General features: G+C 41.0%; 8 protein-coding genes across 8 annotated transcripts; 3 read left to right on the forward strand and 5 right to left on the reverse strand. All coding sequences in view use genetic code 12, as the record gives it.

The window, feature by feature from the left end:
* Positions 1–9: 9 nt before the first annotated feature.
* Positions 10–855, reverse strand: RJT20DRAFT_270 (uncharacterized protein; the record flags this gene model as incomplete). Its single annotated transcript, XM_064919464.1, has 1 exon — positions 10–855. The coding sequence occupies one exon, from the start codon at positions 853–855 to the stop codon at positions 10–12; it is 846 nt and encodes a 281-aa protein (XP_064772493.1).
* A 2,331-nt stretch (positions 856–3,186) lies between these two features.
* On the forward strand, positions 3,187–6,076 carry AFT2 (Aft2p). Its single transcript, XM_064917763.1, has one exon. The coding sequence runs from the start codon at positions 3,573–3,575 to the stop codon at positions 5,922–5,924; it is 2,352 nt and encodes a 783-aa protein (XP_064772494.1). The 5' UTR covers positions 3,187–3,572; the 3' UTR covers positions 5,925–6,076.
* Positions 6,077–8,624: 2,548 nt separating this feature from the next.
* On the forward strand, positions 8,625–9,443 carry RJT20DRAFT_136763 (uncharacterized protein; the record flags this gene model as incomplete). The annotated part of the gene is made up of 1 exon (XM_064918503.1): positions 8,625–9,443. The coding sequence occupies one exon, from the start codon at positions 8,625–8,627 to the stop codon at positions 9,441–9,443; it is 819 nt and encodes a 272-aa protein (XP_064772495.1).
* Positions 9,444–9,559: 116 nt separating this feature from the next.
* Positions 9,560–12,812, reverse strand: ZCF10 (Zcf10p; the record flags this gene model as incomplete). Its single annotated transcript, XM_064915935.1, has 2 exons — positions 9,560–12,213; positions 12,292–12,812. The coding sequence occupies 2 exons, from the start codon at positions 12,810–12,812 to the stop codon at positions 9,864–9,866; spliced, it is 2,871 nt and encodes a 956-aa protein (XP_064772496.1). The 3' UTR covers positions 9,560–9,863.
* A 1,388-nt stretch (positions 12,813–14,200) lies between these two features.
* Positions 14,201–16,175, reverse strand: RJT20DRAFT_58461 (uncharacterized protein). The gene has a single exon (XM_064920832.1). The coding sequence runs from the start codon at positions 15,837–15,839 to the stop codon at positions 14,307–14,309; it is 1,533 nt and encodes a 510-aa protein (XP_064772497.1). The 5' UTR covers positions 15,840–16,175; the 3' UTR covers positions 14,201–14,306.
* Position 16,176: 1 nt separating this feature from the next.
* On the reverse strand, positions 16,177–17,770 carry RJT20DRAFT_58460 (uncharacterized protein). The gene has a single exon (XM_064920831.1). The coding sequence runs from the start codon at positions 17,500–17,502 to the stop codon at positions 16,504–16,506; it is 999 nt and encodes a 332-aa protein (XP_064772498.1). The 5' UTR covers positions 17,503–17,770; the 3' UTR covers positions 16,177–16,503.
* DQD1 (Dqd1p) lies at positions 17,771–18,774 on the reverse strand. Its single transcript, XM_064920830.1, has one exon. It carries the CDS (start codon positions 18,478–18,480, stop codon positions 18,040–18,042), a length of 441 nt encoding a protein of 146 aa, XP_064772499.1. The 5' UTR covers positions 18,481–18,774; the 3' UTR covers positions 17,771–18,039.
* Positions 18,775–19,012: 238 nt separating this feature from the next.
* RJT20DRAFT_130539 (uncharacterized protein) lies at positions 19,013–20,780 on the forward strand. The gene has a single exon (XM_064917764.1). The coding sequence runs from the start codon at positions 19,371–19,373 to the stop codon at positions 20,352–20,354; it is 984 nt and encodes a 327-aa protein (XP_064772500.1). The 5' UTR covers positions 19,013–19,370; the 3' UTR covers positions 20,355–20,780.
* Positions 20,781–20,923: the final 143 nt, after the last annotated feature.

The raw sequence follows: 20,923 nt of genomic DNA on the forward strand, positions 1-20,923 counted from the left end.
ACCTAATGTCTATCCCATTGGGTTAAAAATGCTGATTCTGTTTGGAGTGATCATAGAAGCTCTATGATTCACTTGTCTAACCTTATTTGGTTGGGTATTCTCTGGAGCAAAAGGCTTACGAACATGCTTCAATCTAGCTCTGATATCACTGTTTTTAATGGTTTGTGAATCGTTGTCTTCATCATCGAATTCGCTATCTGAATCGTGGTCTTGATTGCTACGTGATGACTGGCCCGGTTTGGTTCGTATGAAGCTATGAATCGGTTTTGGTCCCGGTGTCTGGTCCTCGAAGTAAGATCTGGACGAGTTTGAAGGTGACAATGTGCTAATGGAATCTTGAAATATCCCGTATTTGCCAGCTCCTGACTGATTTAACTGAAATTTTGGCGTCTCTGTTGTTTCTTCTGTTAGTCTATCGATGCATTTAATCACAGAAAGGACTTTCACCGTGATGCCCGGTGTTATTTCAGCGTCTTCTGGTTGCTTGGAAGGCTTTGAAGGCTCTACCAATTCGTCTATTAGTGTTCGTACCTGTAAAATCAACTCTATAATCGATTCCTTCTGTGGTTGGGTAAGAGTCTGTGAAATAATGACTTTTTCATACAGTTGTTGTAAATAACCCGAGACCTTTTGATGGTTAGAAACCTTGTTTGACGGGTTTCTGTTGAATATGGCATTTGCCCTATTACTTTTACTGGCTTCAGGTATTTCAACTGGAGTTTGTATTCCAAAGCCGAATTTTGCATTCTCGGCCAAAGGTTCATTGACGAACGAGTCCAAGCCTAGATACGGCGGATGCAGCGAGATCTCAGTGTAGTCGGAGAGGACGGGCGAGTGTCCTGTCGAGGTGTACATGAGAAGAAGTTGTAATAAGTCGAAAGAAGGAAGCGAAGGGTAAGAAAAAGAAAGAAGTATAAAAGAAATCGGTCTATCGTTAACTATGGAGATCAGATATTTCACGGTTTACTATGTAGTCCGAATGGAAAGGATGATAGAAATAGGTAGAGTAAGAGTTAACGGTGGAAAAGGGATGGACTTCGAAGGAGTTGGATGTGATAGAGAGAAAAGAGTCCGAGCTGATTATAGTGTTTTAATTATGAGCTATTTAGAAAGTTGAGCTCTTGGATATATAGATATATAGAAACATTGTAGTATCAGGAGATTTATAGGAATTGAAAATTGAGTGTAATTTTATTCAGAATATAATCGGCTTACTGGAATACCATAGAAATTAATATGAAGGCATTTGGGAGCTAAGAAAACATAAACGGATAGATGTGTAGACCAAGAATTCAGAATTCAATAGAGAAATGTGAAAACGCCAAGGACCAACGAGTTAAGAATACAGTTATCATTTTTGCTATAGCAAAGGAACATGTGTTAAAGGAAAAATTATGAATAAGGTGTGTGGAAAATTATATGAGCTGGACAGAAGAACAGTTCAGAACAGGCAGATGATATCCATTCACAGTGTAGTGTTAATTCAAGTAATATAATTCAATTATATAATAATTAAATCAATTTGTTAACTCAATTGACGATGTAACATTTAACATAGCAATGATAGAAAATAATCTGAGAATGGTGGACCCCAGTTAATCATGATACTTTATTAAATATTGAGTTGTTCATTTAAGTCATTAAGCAAAGTGTCAACGTCAAAGAATTACACATAGCATCGTGTTATAAAGCAATTGCTAGAATATTTACTAAACCGCCTAAATGAATAACCATGTCGAATTAAATGCCTTGCGTATAACCATCTCATAATGTCATATGTCATTCTCATAGAATATTAAACTTTTAAGCTATTGAAATATGCAGATAGGCAAACCATTCCTCAACCACCGACCATGCACCATCCATTTGAATAGTATCATTTGGTCACCCAACCCCACCACAACCATAAGAAACTACAGAGCAACCTACGAATTTATATCATACCGTTTTTGATTTCTATTTAAACAATATTATGATATTATGATATTATGCATAAATACTGTGTAAATAGTTATGTCACACTTCAAATGCAAATTTATACGGTTTTTTTCCCAAATCGACACCTCAACTTGCATTCCAGCACTACCGTCCATCGTTCGTTCAAACTCAAATCAGCAGGGTTTTTAATTCCCATTGAGTAGCACCATCTGTTATCTCCTTCTCGTCTATCCTGGCTATGGGCTCCGGCCTTTTGCAGCTAATGGTCCTCGGATCTCGCACCCGGTCGCAAACTGTAATAGTCCCACAGAAGAAGAAATCTCCCAAACGCTCATATGCCCAAATTCCAATGGTGGTGGTTCCTCCCACTATCCGGTTCTCGGTTACACTCCGCGGTCCTGGTCCGGTGCGACAGCTGCCGCATGCACAGCACAGCAGCACACACTATCTCTCCCTATCTCTCGCTAATCTCCATGGTTAATTATAGTGAGAGATTACCTCTTACTGATAATGTGAATTATGGAGTCTTTTTACGTCCTTGCTTTCTGTTTCAGTGGCCTATTCGACGACGGTTCTTGTGTCGTCGATCATCTGTTCTGTCAATTTTTACGTCCATTACATCCTATCATAATAGTCTTGTTTCCTGTCTCTAGGTCTTTTCCTTATTCGTTTCAATGCCCAACACTGGACCGTTCCCGTTAGCCTCTGTTCACGTTGATTACCGCATTACCGCTTTGAGTCGACGGCCTCTTCTTCATTTTTTATGTCACTTCCTGTGTCTCTTTTTCTGATTCTTCTTCCCCCCTTCTCTCCGTTAATGTTCCATTTCTGGCCCTCATTGGCCCCATTTGTCCTCTCTGTCTCTGTGCTCCTGACGCAACACAGCTCGTTTCTCACTGTAGGAAGAGGGGGGAAGTTAAACTTTTACACAAACTGTTGTCACTTACCACTCCTTGTGTTCTCACTAGCCTCACTAGCCTCACTAGCCTCACAGGCATCACTAAGCTCACTAGTCTCATAGATATCACGAGAGCACTCACGAGGGGGTACTCTACAAGTCTTTCTCTCTTACCTCACATTCCTTCTCTCGTCTCTAGCCTCATTAACTGAGTCACTGGCTGAGTCACTGGATGCCATCCTCCATCCTCCATCCTCCATCCTCACCCCATTATCTGCTCGCTAAAACTCTCCATTATTCATTTCCTCACCGTTCCTCACCGAGTGCATCACGACGCTTTCCCTAATCCATCCTCACTAAATCTCACCATAAATCCACAACTCTCTCCCTACTTCACTACTCTCTCTCCCTATTTCTCACCTCACTCTCCACTAAAACAATACCGAGCCTACTTCAGAAAATTGCTAATTCTCTGGTTACTCTTCTTTTGGAACTGTCGTTACATAACCACTTTCCTTTCCAAACACATATTCCCATTGTGGTTGTTGTGGTAGTTTTGTTCTTCTTTGTCATTTAGTTCTGCTGTTAACGGATACATTCAATCTCATCCCTTATCACCTTTGTCTTCCCTACTGCTCATTTACCTGCTATCTCTGTCTAACTTCTTACTTACCACCAGTCCTTCCCTTTCCCGCCCATGAATCACATGTCCTTGTCTTCCACAGTCTGCTAATCAATGTCTCTCCCTGGCGCCTCCGCAAAACAGCCGCTTCTGTACTCCCTAGCAGAACTCCAGCTCGAGAACCAGCGGTTCCTGAAAAAAGACGAGGTCAAACCATGGCTTCAGCAGCGGCTTTTTGAACTCAAGGGCCTTCGAATCGTCATAGAGCGCTCAGACGCCAATAAGGTCATCTTCAAGTGTAAGAATAACTCCAAGAAAGAGATCGTCGAAGCAAGAAATACAAATTCAAAGGTCCAGGTCCGAAGACAAACCACATGTCCCTTCAAGATAAGAGCAAACTACTCGTCTCGAAACCGGTCTTGGTCTTTGGTGGTTATCAATGATCAACATGATCACGAGATCATATTTCCTCCTATTGAAGACAAAGACGGTGAAAATTCACAGAATAAGAGCCATAACGTTGATAATCGACTCAATCAACAGAATCCTAGTCAAGTTCTGTTGCTGAACCAGAATCTGAACGAACGTCATGATCTCCAACATAGTCAACTTCACAACCAATTGAACCACCAAAATCAACATATCAGAAGTAGGTCTCTGACCAGTCAAATGAGCCATCTTCTAGATCACTCACAAAGCAATCAGAATCAACTTAATCAACATTCCAGAAACCTTTCACAAGCCAGTCAGATATACGAACTGCCAGAAAACTCAGTTAACTTGGGCATGGGCTCGTCACTAGCACCTTTGGGACCGCTAGGACCCAACATCATGAATTCTGAAGAATCTGCAGTTAGCTCTTCAAATACGAGTAAATCATCATCTTCTGATGTCCTTGGAAGTTTAATAGGTAGCAATCTGAGTCTCAGTTCTGTTCTAATCTCTTCAAACCATTCTCCCAGAGAAGCGTTGAACTCAGTATTTCTGCAAAGCCAAGATGAACAATCGTATGTAACCAACAGCCCGCTCATATCCACATCCCCAAAGAGAAAAAGAAGCAATGCATCGATTTCCAAAGTTAAGAAGAGAACCAATGCAGATGTTCTTAAAAAGAAAGAAATATCGCTAGTGAAGGAGAACGCATTCAAGAATTTGAATTCACTTTCTACATTGAATGTTACGAATACGAATGGTTCCAATGGTGTTCCGACTGACATAAACATTTCAAATCTGGTACCTATCAAGCAAGCTATCAATAAGTCCATGGATGACGTGGTACTGTACTTGCGAGATGAAGTCAATTCAATTATCAGGCAATGTATATTAAACAACAGTCATCTCAAGAAAGAGCAACAGACATCTCTTTTGGACTCTTTTGCATCACAGTTCATATTTGATTACAGGCATATGTTAAGTAAGCAGTTTTTAACTAAATTGAAAGAGAATGATGGCTTCAAAGTGTTAGATAAAGAAATGTCAAATCAACTGCACTTGCAACAGCAGCCTCTTCAACTGCATCAGCACCATCAACTGCATCACCATCACCACGATCATGGCCACCATAGTAACCAGCAGTCATCTCTGAAAAAATCGTTGTTGAACAGTTGGTTGACCAATCCTAACCCATCGCAGGCATTAAACGTACCTCCTAATACCAATTTAATTCCATTGTCGCCTTTGCTTAATGACTCTGACACAGAATACAATGCCGCAAATGCTTCCGCGGGAGCGTTAAACCCAAATTCGATAGAGAATTTAACCCATTTGCCAGGAATCAATATTAATTCGGGAATGATTTCTAATTCACATAATTCAAATTCAAATAGCTTCATTGCTCCTAGCCAAATGCTGCTGATCCAAAATCAAAATCAACAATTACCATCTTTTAACTCTATCCAGAACAAACTACCTTTATCTCCAGGGAATGGGGTAAATTCTGGAGTGTTCAGTGGAAACAGTACTTCGTTGATACCGCCTATAAATAACAATGCAACAAGCACAACCTTGAACCCGTCACACCTTTTGAAGAGCTCAAATACCAAGGGATTCACGATAAATCTCAACCAACCCTCAACATCGCTCTTGAACGATGTCAAAAGTACCACAAACAACAATAGCAACAATAACAACAACAATAATAGCAACAACAATAACAGCAATAACAACAGTGCTAATAACTTGTTGAATTCATTTGCAAATTCGCTTTATTCTAGTAGCGGACTAGGTAATAGTCATGGAAATACTAGCAATCCGTTCAACAACCCTTCATATCTCTCTGGGTTATCGTTTACTGGAGTACTGTCCAACTCAGGGAATAATCCAGTGTACAACAATAATGCTAACCAGACGTTACCATCTGGGTTTAACAATAGAGATAATCAAACATTAGGTAACAGCGGATCCGGCAATCATGGAGGTTCAAACATCCTCAATAATATGGGTAACTTCAACGAACCCGGATGGTGAGAGGCTGCATCCTCTCTGACTGTCTAGACTCAATTTCAATTCTTTCAATTTCTTGCAAGTATTAGTGCCAGTACTTTTTATTTCTTTGTTTTTGATGTTGATCATGTATTTTGTGGTCACATTGACACTATTTATTTATTTATTTCTTTATTTGTTCTCTTTGGTTTCCATTCTTTCGGGCCGGTATTTATTTAACTCGTGATTTTATAGACAAAATATAATAGATATATTCAGAAGCGGAGAGCTGTAGTTAGCTGGCGTATGCTAAATCGGTATAGCATGTTTGGTAGACTTGGAAGAATAGAGATGCAAATTAAAAATATATTCAGTTACTTCTTAAGAAAAGAGAACAATTAAGACTATTCAGTCCTTTAATGGATTAATATGAAGTAATCCCTGAGTAATAGGCTAGGGACGAAATATCATAGAAATGACATGATTTCTATCAGAGTTTATTGATGTCATACGAGTTAAATTAAAGTCTCTTAAAGCCCACCCCAAATCGATAAACCGCTCCATTAATGGTCCCTATTTCATAATTCGTATTTCATCTTGTGTATTTCATTACGTATTTCAGTATTAATGGGAGCATAGTATTTTACAATGCAAGGTACAACGATGCTATTAATTTGTAAGGTACGTCGTAATGACATATTCTAGAATGATATGTTGTGGCACGACATGTTCTATGGATATAAGGTATAACCATCAATTCTACCGGATTAAGCACTTAGTCACTTTAATACTTGGCTGCAAAATAGTTGGCAACAAAAGATAAAGGTAAGAGATCATTCTGAATGATAAGGTATACTTTGTCTACCGTCTCTGTTATGGTATAGCTGTCTCGTCCGTCTACCATAAAGCTTATCTTTCCACAGTTCTATATATAATCTAATGCAACAGCAGTTCCACACGAAGTTGTAGATCTTTCTGTATGGATACACACTTTGACATTGTTTGATATTGTTACATTGTTTGATATTTTGATAGTGTTTGATATTGTTTGATACTATCCTTGGGCATTGTTCAAGTCCTTCTTGACGTCTTTCTTGACAATCTTCTTGACATCGATCTACAGATCCTTTGGCACGGACAATAGGCTTCAGGCTACCTTATCTTTGTACATTCCTGGGCATTTCTTATTTGCCGAGGTAGTGAAAGTGGTGATATTCGTTTCCAGGGCTTAAGTCATAATACGATGATAACGTCATAGACACAGTTATACCAATAGACACAGATTATGTAAACACAGTTATCATATTCGAGGCCATTTAGTTAGAACCTCGGTATGTGTTTGCCCGCAAGCCATAGTCTTTGTCTTCGTGTTCGTCTTTGACTTTGTTGCCATCTTTGACTTCATCTTTGACTTCTACTTGAACATATTCATCAGGTGAACTTCACCTTTCGTTCCTTTCTTTCCATATTTCTCTTACATCCACTGACCTCCTGATCTTTATTGCATCAACGGAAGGCGATCGTCGTCTGTGAATGTTATACAATGGCATAAATGGGAGACGCCTTTCTTTCCTTGTCTTTTTGTCTGTACCTGCTCTACGATAGCGTAACTTTCAAACGTAACTCTCATTCGTAACTCTCTATGCTAACTGTACTCTCTACTCTTATAGTCCACCTCAGCTTATATAACACTTCTACTGTAATTTGATCTACATACAATCTACTAGACCTTCTCTTCTTCAACTGTACTGTACCAACTCACCAGGGTTTACCAATTTTATCTGATCTCCCTTCTACGTAAACTCGATTGAGTCCACAGACACCAATGACAGTATTGACTCTGGCTACTCTATTCTCCATACTCTACAGTCTATACTCTCTAGTCTCTTCTCTCTAGCCTATACACTACAGTATATACTCTACAGTCTATACTCCATACTCTATACCCTCTACCTTCACCCTCTACTCTATACCCTCTACTTCATACTCCATACTGTATACAGATTCTTACCATCCCATAGTCTCGTTCATTGACTCACCTTCTGGTCCTTCCTTCATACTCTCTCTCTATCTCTCTCTCTCTCTGCTTCGTTATCATAATCATCCTCACTCATTCTCACTCATTCTCACTCCTAAGCTTATCCTCTTTTATAATCTCTTTTCATCGACTCACCGATTCCTTCGCGTATGCCCTCTGTTTTTATATTCACATCTTCTTTCTTTCTTTCTTTCTTTCTTTCTTTCTTTGTTCGCTCTACTTACACAGGTTCTTGTGATCGTTGATCTCTGCTCGTTGATCTTTGTCCGTTGATAGTTGTTATCTAATACTTGCTTTTTGTCCCTTGTGCATTGTCATTGTCATTGTCCTTGCTCCTTTACAGAAGCCTACAACACGATCTTTTCCGTTTTGACTGTTTCTCTTTTCAACTTGTTGACTTTTCACCTCGTTAACTTCCCGCTTTTCATCTTCTACTCTTCCTCGAAGGATACCTTTTTGCCATTGACTGCTGATCGGGGTTTGTTGAATAACCGCGTTTCATCAATTGTCTTCATCTTTGTCCTCGTTTGCCCTCGTTTGCCGCTTTCCCGCTTTCCCATTAAGACATTACTGGAGAAACTGAAAAATTGAATCACCATTTGAATCACCTACTCACCGCCACCACAACTTTCTGATCCATTAGTATCAATTCATATCAGAAAAATCACCCTAATTGTACAACGACCCACTTCCTTATCTTATCCACAATGGTCCACATCGACCCCTTCAAACCACTGCACAACGGCCCTCTGCCCAAGCTAGCAAACTCAACCTTGGTTATACCCGCCATCTCCATAGGTAACATCCCCCAGTTCGCTATCGACCTCTTGATCCACACCCTCGACTTCTCCATAATCGGCTCACTAGACGACACCTATCTTTATCCGTTTGCATCGCCTCAGGACCACTCCATCGAGAAACCCGTGTTCGGCGGAATATCCAACGCCATCGAAGTCTACTACAGCCCCAAACTCCATATCACCGTGATCCAGCAACGGTCCCCAATTATCCCGAGCTTCATAAATACCTACGTCAATGACATCATCACCCCGTTCATCGCCAACTCGCTGTTTGCCAAAGTCCTCGTTTTAGACTCGTCCGATGCCGGCTTGGTGGAGCATGTTGCACAGGGAACAATCGAAGTGTACACCAGCGAAGACTTGTTGAACAAGTCGTTGGAGTCCTTGAAATTGAGCAAAGCTGAGGAGATTTCACTCCAAGAAACCCCCTACAAGCACTCTAGCTACGTAAGATCATTGTTGACAGCTTTCAATTTGGGAGGAGCCCAGAGTGCTCAAATAAACCCAGGTGCTTCGCTGAGCCCTGCTTCCAAAGCCGATGTTAATGTCCTTGTGACATACGTTTATGAAGGAGATAACTTCGCTGACAGCGAAATCTTAGCGAACAAGTTGATCTCGGTGCTAGAACTCGATCCGGTTCAAGAATGGGTCAGACCAATTAGTTGGTTTGGTGCTTACGGTGATAAGCCCGTGCCCTCTGCCATGGAAGAAGGGCTTTTTGGTTAGAAAACTAGATAAACTAGACAATAATGCGACGACTACGGTCTACAATCCATGTATAATATACTCTAATAGGAACTGTCAGTATATAGCGAAATGAACATATCAAGCTTATGTTAGAGATATTTTATAGACATCGTAGCAAATTTTGCAACTTTGGGTGCTAAAAATTGTTTGGTTCGAGTATATGGACCCAAAACTGATCATTCTACTCATCTAGTGGGCTATGCCATTCGAGAAAATTACATGGTTCCTTCGTCTATCTTCCCTACTCCAATGAAATCCTTCCTTTTATTAATAACATATGTAACCGAAGATACCTAGTAGTATAGGTGTCATTTTTGATAAAAATATAGTGTGATATAAATGCAACTGTAGACAATTTTGTTGTTGATGCAAGCTGGAGTTCAATAAGCAAAAGACAATCTAGTTATTCTTCTCTGCCATCTTTTGCAAGTACTCATGAAGACCTATGTTGTCCATGTCATTACTGCTATTCCCTCCAGTGAACTTAGCTTCTAATAATACATTTTGTTGCAATTTTATAGACTTGTCAACAGCACCTTGGCCGGGCCTCGTCTTTCTTTCATCATCGAGATCACGCTCATTGCTAATATTGTTGTTGTTCCTTATGACCCCCAAGTTCTTCATAAACAACTCCATGCGCAGCTCATTCTTCCCTACATCATTCTCCATCATGTAAAGATCAAGTTCTTCTCTGCTAGGGCTGGAAGCACTGCCTTGAAATCTAGGTCTACCAACATTTCCTGCTCCTGGCTTGAAACTGATTTCACTAGCAGATGAGATATCCGACTTGTTGGTATCTTTAGTGCTTGGAGGTCCAGATTCATCCTTACTATCAATTGAGTTCATGGTTGTTGGGGTATTGAGCAAATTGGAAAGATTGTTCGACGCTGATGGGGAGCCCTTGGGTTGGGAGAACATACTGGAGTACGGCGACGGAGCCGTCATGGAATATCTTAGCTGTTGTTCGGTCTTTATAGGATAGCCCTCTGCTTTTCTCTTAATAGACCTCTTATTAGCATCAAAATCCATAGACGAGTACGATTCCTCAAAGTCGTTCATGATCTTATACAAATCCCATGAAATTCCACATGGTATCGAGGTCAATGCTGCATTGACAAGAAAACTTCTGAAGTCCTCGCAATGGCTCTTCTTGATCTCGTCGGGGTTCTCTCCTTCGAAGTACATCATTTTAGGAAAATTGAATCCCATGAGAATGCAGTAGTCGATGAAAGGATAGTACTTTAAGTTCTTAAGCGAATTGACATTAATGATCTTCTTGATCGAGAGAATAGCCTTTGTATATTGTTTATCTCTTGAGCGGATGATCTTATCTTTGACGGTATTTCCTTCTGGCGAGGGTTTCAATGAACTCAATCTCACTGCCATTATGCACCATGTCAAATCTCTTGCAAGATGGAGAAATGCGATCATAGGAGGAACCAGACTGGAGTTCTGGTAATACTCTAATTGACAATAGTCAGGTAACAGAGCATACCATTCTCCTAAACTTTTCTTGAAGTATGCAATCGTAAGCTTATTCGAGTTTCTTCTCTCATCTGGCGCGATTTTTATGTCTGGCTTCTCTACACTATCCTCGTCGTCTTCATCTTCCAACATACCTTTTGAGGTGTCAATTGTCGAAGTAAGAGCCAAGTTAAGAATCGATATGACCTTAATGAACTCGTTGAATGTCAGTAGAAATCTACCACTATTCAATTGAATATCATCTGGAGAATGGAAGCACTTCCATGTCTCCCATTCTTCCCAACCTTCGTTGTTAATTGATGGTATAGGCCAATCCATGGCTCTGACAACAGGCGAACGACCCATTCTTGAAGCCAAAAGGGTATTTACAACATACACTGTTGCCCAAGTTCTCTCTCTGTTTATCTTATCAAGAGTAGTAGCTGACTTGGACTTTTTCATGGAGCCACTATTTTCATCGTATGTAGTAGCTGGTGTCATTAGCCTAACGTCAATGGCCATACGGGATCCCGAAGAGATCAAAACCCATGAGAAATCCCATTGCCCGAGCTGGTAGAAGTATAAACCTAATAGCACTTGAGCCTGGATTGTCTCGATAGTAGATGTGAAGGAGTTTTCGAGCGACATAATGGCATTTTTGGCATACGATGCCGTTAACTTATTATTGTTGATGGCATTGGCTGCAGAGGTCGACGAACCGAGTTGTCCTAGCGCCATAATGGCCCAAACAAGCGCAATAAGATTACAGTCTGATGCGTTCAACTTGGACTTATCTGTCAGATTATTAAATGACTGTAGATGGTGAACCTGTCTCAAGATGGAGATGCGATCCAACATCGGAACCCAAGGATGGTAGATTTGGAAGTAGCAGTCCACCACTTTACGCACGTTGGGTGGGAACTGGAAGATCTCCATTGGAAGCTTCACCGTATTGGATATCGAAGCATTAATGGCAGATGAAGATACGTTGAAAATGGACCCCACACGGAAGGGGTTTTTATGGTCTATAAGAAGTCTATTATTGTACTGTTGAATTGCTTTGGTGGTGAATCCCGATATGAGCGAGGATAATCCGTGGTATTGAAGTGCTACTGGTTCCCAATTGTCTGTGGAGTTCTCTTCTAGTTCGTCCGAAATGAACTGGAAGATGTCGTCATTCAAGAAGAACGAAGGGTCGTTGATCAAGTTGAAGTCTTGCTGTGCTACATTACTGTTCACCCCAAAAATAGGGTTATTTAGAAGCCCACTGAGGTTGTTAGGGTTACTTTCATGTTTGACAATAGTCATATTAGTGTTTTGGTCAGATATCTCAGAAGCATCTCGCAGATGCTGTTGCAAAGACAGTTGTTGACTCAACCGTTGATCTGCCTGTTGGGCTTGTTGTGCTTGTTGTGCTTGTAGTTGACTTATGGAACTGAGTCCGTTGGTAGAGCTCTTGGCTTCGTGTATGGCATTACCATTGTCTATAATGAACCGGTCTACGGTCTTCAGTAAGTTCCCACTATCCCATAGCACTTGTAGGTCATTAAAATTGCCTACGAACTTGTGTGACTCGACGGGTTCCACCATAGCCGCCGAGAACTTGGCTTCTATGGTTCGTCCGAGTTCTGGTATTTCATGGATCACATTAGCAATAAGGGCCTGGAAAAGAAGCACTTTCTTCTCCAAGTCATGAGTATAACCCGTTGGTAGTCCTCGCCGTTTGGAAGACTGTGTATATGTGCAAGTCTCGCTGTTGACAATACAGGTAGAGCAAGTTGGAGCCTTACCATCACATTTAGCCTTCTTGGACCGGCAATAGTCACAAGCTTGTTTGACTCTTCTCTTCTTGGTAGCAGAAGATGAAGGTTCTCCGTCGGACATGGCTGGTAAACGGCTTTTTGTGGCTAATTTGCGTTATCCAGCTCCAATAGACTATACCAGGCCCAGGATAAGTAATTGTACTGAACGCTACCGTGGTAGAACCTTTTACTGTCCAAGCTGTGAAGAAAGGTTATTACGCCTAATGGTTTATCCGCCGGCGGAAAAAGAAAAGTGCGATTAGATTGCAAAGGGTTGGTGTAATATATAATCCGGAGCCCTCAGGTGGACGGGACGGGTACGGTGGAGAAGCGGCAACGGATAAGGCAATGTAAAACGGTAGACAAACGAATAACAATAACAAGAAAAATAACAATAACAAGAAAAATAACAATAACAATATAATTAAAACTGTGACTTAAAACTTAACCCTGTGGTATCATAAACAGGTTTGCTCCAGAACGAGACTCTAATGAGTCCCGAAATATCCTACAACTACGACCATCCCGGACAATTATATATCATGGATTCGCTTTTGGCACGAGATCTCATTCCCCATTTCCTCGACAAGCCGTTAGGTGAGAGAAGGTTCGGTGAAATATCTGCAGCTGCCTTATCCTGATCCATTTCCTTTCTTCGGTAAGGAAGCGGTGCCCAAATTGGGCGGTGAGGGACCATGTTACATTTTATAACACGGATTAAATTACTAAACCATTTGTACAGATTAGATCAGCAGCAGCAATCTAGCCCCTCCCGTAAGTTTCACCAACCTTAATGTACGGCCAGAAAATGCTTGTCACCACCTTTTGTAGAGGCTTGACTTACTCCGGCAGTACAACCCGTTTGTACCCAGATTTCATCTGGCCTTGAGGCTCTGAAAAGCTTTTTTCCCCGTTCGGATAAACGCTTAGCCCGCGAGAATGCTTCCAATTAGTCAACTTAGTAATGGGAGGAATAGTCGTTGTTGATTGCTTGTTCTGGAGAACTGCCAAGGATGAGCGCCGTTGGCGGGAGCCCGCATGCCGGGCTATGGAACCATCGGCCACATCAAGATTTAGAGTCGGTTTTTCATCAATTGGCGAGATGAGGTACGCAGGGTTAAGTGGCTTCTTTCAAAACAAGGAGAGGTGCTGCCACAGGCTCAGACAGAAAACGGGAAGTCCGAGCTGATGACTTTTTTTTTAATGATGATTGGCACTTTTCCGGACTTTCTTACTTCGGTAGGACTCCCGTAGCCCCCAAATACCACAACCTTCTTGACTTGGAAAATTATTGTAATTAATATTGTAATTAATATTGTAATTATTATTGTAATTATTTTTAATGGGATTTTTTTTTTTTGCATTCAAAGTATATTGATTTTGCGGCATCTACAGTGTGCCCGGTGAAACTATTCATTTTATGGTGAAGATGAGTATTACTAAACTACTTGTAATTGATGCTGAAATATGCTTTTTTTTATTTTTGATAGTGTCTAAGTTGGTGAAACTTAGTCTTTGCCTTCAAAACTTAAAAATATATTGACCCCTTTTGGTATCCCATTTTTGATTTTGCACCCTAAATCTCTATGGACTTCAAATCTGGTGACACTTCGAATGAAGCCTCAGTCTTGCTCTTGATTTCCTCTACTGTAGTGGCTGGGTCAATCTCTATTAAAACTAATTTCTCGTCAATGACATCAAAAACGGCTAAGTCAGTGATGATTCTAGAAACACATCTTCTACCAGTCAATGGGAATTTGCATTCTTCCAAGATCTTGGCTCTTCCCTTTTTGTCGACATGCTCCATGACAACAACCACTCTTGTGGCCTTAGGGTTGCTGACCAAATCCATGGCTCCTCCCATTCCCTTGACACGTCCTGGTAAACCCCAGTTGGCCAAATCACCCTTGGCAGATACTTGTAAACCACCAAGAATAGTCAAATCAATCTTACCTCCACGGATCATACCGAAAGACTCTTCAGATCCAAACAAAGAAGCACCTGGGGCAAGAGTAACGGTTTCCTTACCAGCGTTGATCAAATCTGGATCTTCTTGTCCTTTCACTGGGTATGGGCCCAATCCGAGGATACCGTTCTCGGATTGGAGAGTGACGTTAATCGATTCAGGCAAGAAGTTTGGTGCTAAAGTTGGCATACCAATACCCAAGTTGGCAAAAGAACCGTCCTTAAATTCTTGAGCAGCTCTCTTCACGATCTTTTGTCTCTTCAATTCTGCTTCCGAAACCTCTTGTGGAGGCTGGGTGATTTCAGTAGCTTCCTCTGAATGCTTGTAGATTTCGATTTCTTTTGGTGTGACTGACTGGATAATTCTGTCCACATAGATTGATGGCAAGTGGACATCTTCGGGTGTGATCTCACCAGGCTCAACTATGTGCTCAGCTTCAACAATAGTCAATTTTGCATTTCTACCCATTACCGAATTGAAATTTCTAGAGGCTCCTCTGAACCAACAGTTTCCTAATGTGTCGGCCTTATAAGCCTTGACAAATGCAACATCTCCAACGATAGCAGGTTCTAACAAGAACTTTCTGCCGTTGAATTCTCTCACTTCACGAGGAACACTGGTCTTTAGCACCTTCGTTCCGGTCTCATCGTATCTGACTGGTAACTTGCCCTCTTCTAACCAAGTACCAGCTCCAGTTGGAGAGTAGAAAGCGGGGATACCAACAGCACCTGCTCTGACTCTTTCAGCGAGATTTCCTTGTGGGGTCAACTCAAGATCGATTTGTCCTGTTAAGTACATCTTCTCAAATGTACGATTTCCACCGATGTAGGAGGAAATCATCTTGGTGATTTGACCTGTGACCAACAATTGTGACAAACCACGTCCATCTAAACCAGCATTGTTGGACACGGCAGTGATATTCTGAATATGTGACTTCTCCTTTAAGGCATTGATGATGGTGTCAGGCACACCACTCAAACCAAAACCTCCGGAAAGCAACGTGATATTGGATTCGATTCCTTCTAATGCCTCATCGGTGCTGTTGACGACCTTGGATCCATGGGTGGACTTCGACAACTGTCTTGCGATGACGACGAACTCGCACGATGGTATTCTCGACTTTATTACGGCTTTGAATAACATTTTAATTATGGCAGTTTTGTCTTACTCGGTATGAAAACTCTACCCGTTAGGCCAATGACTCGAAATATCCTCGAAATCATCTCCATAACATAGCAGAACTCCATGCTTTTATCTATTTATGACATCTCTGTCAAATCACGGATAATGTATTATGCGGATATACAATCCTGGCGCACCCCGGAAAAAGACTACGATCCATTTTCCTTGAGAAACCGATGAGAAATTTGAGCTGAGTTTCGTAATACTTAGTAAGTCTCCAAAGAGAGGGGGAGGTCCGTAAATGCGAGCGATGGGTCATGGCAGAGTATAAATGTTGGCTTTCATTTACATAGAGTAAAGTACAAAAAAAAGTCCGGGTTTTTCGGTTTTCTTCTATTGAATATATGGTAAAGTCTGGGGAAACGAGTTGAATTTTTCACTAATTGAAGCAGCAATAAAAAAAAAGATTTATCCGCATTTTTCATCACAGTCACGGAAGCCCTCAAAATTCATTACGCTAATGACTCTAATGTAGAGAGAAGGATATGTAAGTAATATATTCTACTGATCACGCGTAATATCGTGTATCGTGTATCTTATACCGTGTATCGGAAATCAGTAGAGTGCACATTTAATATTATTCTTTATTAAAAATATGGGCTAATCTGGGCCTACCACTCGGAGTTTAATCCAATGGTGCAGCTATGGGAAGCCCGGCCTCGCTTAACACGAAATTGTCCCTACCGAGTTTTTGCAACGCTTCGGTATTTTTCGCAACAATTAATTCTCTGGATTCAGCGTCGGTAATGATCTTGAAATCCCAAGGTAAATACCAGTCATCCTCATTCATGTTATACTTCTGTGCTTTCTTCTTGCCTAACTTGTCCAAGGAGAAGAGCAAGGGCGATTTCACTCCGAAAACTGCATCAGATGTCTCATAAGGGTCTCCCTTGTGATACAAAGCAGTAATCAACCTATCATAGCCCTCCTTCTCTATAATGAAATGTATATGAGCGGGTCTGTATGGATGACGATTGAGCCTTTTGAGTAATGCGCCCACCGGTCCGTCGTGTGGAATTGGATAAGGAACAGGCTTGGTTGCTTTGACAACGAATGTTCCATCAGCCTTGGTATGGTAGATACCTCTCATATCAGCTTCCTCACGGTCAGCGTATTGTGTGTCATAAAGCCCGTCCTTGTCGCAATGCCACAAATCAATTGTTGCACCCTCAATAGGGTTACCTTGTGTATCGGTCAACCTGCCCTCAATCAATAGAGGTTCCCCTTTATCTTCAGAGCATATAGAAGTTCCATTTTCGTGATCCTGGGCATCATGAGTATGGAATGGACCTAAAAGGGTTCCAATAGTGGCAGTTTTAGGTTTTGGGTGGGATATACTGTCAACTAAAACAGAAAACCCTAAGATATCTGAAAGAAGAACAAATTCTTGTCTCAAATCTGTACACTTCTGTCCCACTTGGGTGAGGAATTGAATACCTGCTTCCCATTCCTCAGTGGTCAACCTTGTTTCTCTGGCGAAATCGTGTAAGTGCTGAACTAATCTCTCCAAAACAAAGAGAAGTCTTCTATCATCGTGTTGAGAATTAATAGCAATCGTATTTTGAGTGATGGTTTCATCACTCATGTCTACAATCTTCAAACTGGACTTGGTAGATGCTGGCATGATGGTAGATATGGTTGAAAGTGACTATCTGAAAGATGAAATCTGAACCCCAGAAAATATTAAAACTCCCCCTGATTTCATACCTGTTTTATACTTTATCACATTAAGATCGATACATGTCAAACCCATCAATAAGATCTCTGTAATATATTTGTAATGTGAACTGGTAAAGTGTTTTTCCGAATATATACGAGCGGCTCTTTTGTGAACCGGGCCATAGAGGGAACCTTTTGTGGGGTAGTTCTATTTCACAACTAACCCAGCAATGATCTGGGCTATATCTGAGTCGGACCTTACGGCACTTTGGGAGTGAGAATATCGGAATTCGGAACGATACTACAATACCAAATTGAGCTAGGGTTGCAATATTATGGGTATAATACATACACTACAAACCATACAGTAAGGTCCCAGAAATTTGGAGTATATCCCTGTCTATCCCGGCTCGTGGTCTGTTATGGATAGTGGTTCTTACCACAAATATGTATATTATCTCTGACAGAAATCTATAGAACAAGAACGTTAATTAGGCATGATTTAGTAATTCAAAGCGTATTCAATGGATGCAGTGTAACCGTAAACTCCCAATCCACAAATGACAGCGACAGCTTTGTCACTCAAGTACGACTGATGTCTGAAGGGTTCTCTTTGATGAACGTTTGTAATATGAACTTCGATGAAAGGAATGGCTGTTCCCAAAAGAGCATCTCTTATTCCAACCGAAGTATGGGTGTAAGCACCAGCATTTATTATTATGAACCCAACTCCCTCTAGCTTGGCCTGATGGATTCTGTCAATGATGAAACCCTCTGTGTTGTTCTGATAAACCAACACTTCAGATCCGTCTTCTTTGGAGCTTGCTTGGTTCTGGGCTGCAGCCTCGATATCTTTCAACGAAGTGGTACCGTACTTTTCGGGTTCTCTGGTACCCAACAAGTTCAAATTAGGACCATTAATTAATAACACCTTCTTAACCATTTTGCTTGCTTTTTGTGTCTAGGAAAAGTTAAAAAGATATGCAGATAATTCTATGAAATCGTGAACCTATATAACCTCGCTTGCACTCTTAACGTCTATTAATAATGTTTGCTATTTGCTAATACTATAGTTGACAGTTTTAATATTCACTTGCTCTTCGACAATTTTTCGGTTCGCTGTGGTGTCTTATGACTCAACCGAAAACCGCCTGAGGTAATTAAAAATATGCCAGATATGCTGTAGTACGAGTTTATTTCACTAATGCACAGGGTGGCTATTGTGAATCTTTACCGTTGTATATAGTGTATTATAAACTACTATAAAAAACTGACAGTAACGGTATATTCATGCCCGACGTGGAAACTGTTGGGGCCAGCCCTTCGTTTTGGTTGCGGCACGGATGTTTACTGCCGGAAATCGATATATGGGGTAATTGGAATTTAGGCACGTGACTGGGTTAATCATCGTCCGCCAGGTACTCCCAATGAATTCTCCTCCGATAGCAACAGCCAAGAGTTCACTTTTGTATATCCCCCCCCCCCCCCCAGGAGCTTTTCTGATTTTACGGTTATCTGCACCCAAAAAGAAAAGACTTCCCCACATCACTCCAATCAAACTGCGTTTTTTCACTCTTTACTAAATCTGACTAAAAATGCCACCATCTCCGCTGACCGCTGACTTCCCTTCTTTTCCACGCCTATGCACAGTCCCGTCTGCGGAGTATCGTTTTTCCATCGTATTTGTAACCATTAGTTAGCTTGCTTGTATGGCATAACAATCCTTATAATAATAAAGCCCATCAGTTCCTGATACGGTTGTGGTGGTGAAAAGTATAAATATATTATAGAAGTCGTAATTGAAATCGCAAAAACAGAATTTTGCATTAATTTATGTATTTTTTCAATTTTCTCAACAAGGTGATTTTCCTGACTAAAACAGTTCGATTTGGCTCTTCACCACTTCGTCGAATAGAAACCACATACAAAACCCAATTCACTAGAAAGATGTCTTCTGCTAACGCAAGATTCGGGTTGGAAGCCCAGGTTAAGAGAAATCCACATGGCGATTTCAAGGCAGTGGAGAACTCAAGACCACCATTCGAGTTCGAACAAGAATGGCACTACACTCAGTCCCCCGTAAAGGACTGGAAAATCGGCTCAGGAGCCAATGACGAAGAGTGGAAGAAACACAAGAAACTCGAAATTGATCCAAATGGAGAAGGCAGAAGTCCCGTCGACAACTACAAAACCTTAATTTCAGCCATCACACCTAGGCCAATTGGGTTCATTTCCAGTATTAGTAAGGATGGAGTCCGCAATTTAGCCCCCTTCTCCTACTTTACCATGGTGAATCACGATCCTCCTATCTTCACCATTGGTTTCTCCGGAGGAAAAGGACAGCCTAAGGATACATGCCATAACATTCTTGAGACTGGTGAATTGACTATCAATATCATTAGTGAATGGTTTGTGGAAGCAGCCAATTACTGCAGCACAAATAGTCCTCCAGAAGTTGATGAATGGAAGTTGTCAGGATTAACTCCATTAGAATCCAGATTTGTGAAGCCTCCTCATGTTGCAGAGTCGGCATTTTCAGTCGAAGCAAAATTGATTCACTCCCATGAATGGAAGTCGAAGCGTGATCCTAACAGGGCTACTGGTGTCTTAGCTATTGTGGAAGGTATTAATTTCCACGTTAGAGAAGATGTCATAAACAAGGAGTTGAACAACTTGGATATTGCTAAGTTAAAGCCTGTTTCTAGATTGGGTGGTATTACTTATGCCAGAACTAATGCTGGATTCGAGAAAACTAGACCTGATTTTGAGAAGGAGGTCTTGGGTGACGAAGAAGGTAAGAAATTGAGTGGTATATAATGACCTTTTCAATGTTCGCTTTTCCTTTTTTTTAGTATTTAGTGTTCCAGTCATATAGAGTATAGAAGATCACAAATCCATAACCCAACCTCCTAGAGGAACTGTATATGTCTCTCCAACGCTACTTTAGGTAACCGCAGCCCAATATTAAGCACCTGCAAAGCAACTAGTTTTACTACACCAAATAACAAATGCTTTCACAATACTCCCGGTGATCTTCTTCCCAGTAGCTACTTGCTAGCCAACACACCAACCATGTTAAACAAAATCAAAAATTAAAAATAAATGAGACTCCTAATTCACTGTAGATTCTCTTCATAGCTTCCATAATCTTACTGCCATTATACCCTAATCCCGCTGTTCATTGTATTACCAATTCAAAATTCATTAATACCATATCTCAACCATATCATAATCATATCATAATCATACCTGACCATTACCATTTACCATTACCATTTACCATACCTGACCATTTCCATTATACATATTCACGTGACTTCAAATGCCACCAGAAATCAAACCCCAAACCCCATCGTCTCAAGGAATTTGAAATATTCCTTGGCCGA

This window comes from Scheffersomyces xylosifermentans (assembly GCF_036884685.1).
Source record: "Scheffersomyces xylosifermentans strain CBS 12540 chromosome Unknown RJT20scaffold_7, whole genome shotgun sequence".
Lineage (NCBI taxonomy): Eukaryota > Fungi > Ascomycota > Pichiomycetes > Serinales > Debaryomycetaceae > Scheffersomyces > Scheffersomyces xylosifermentans.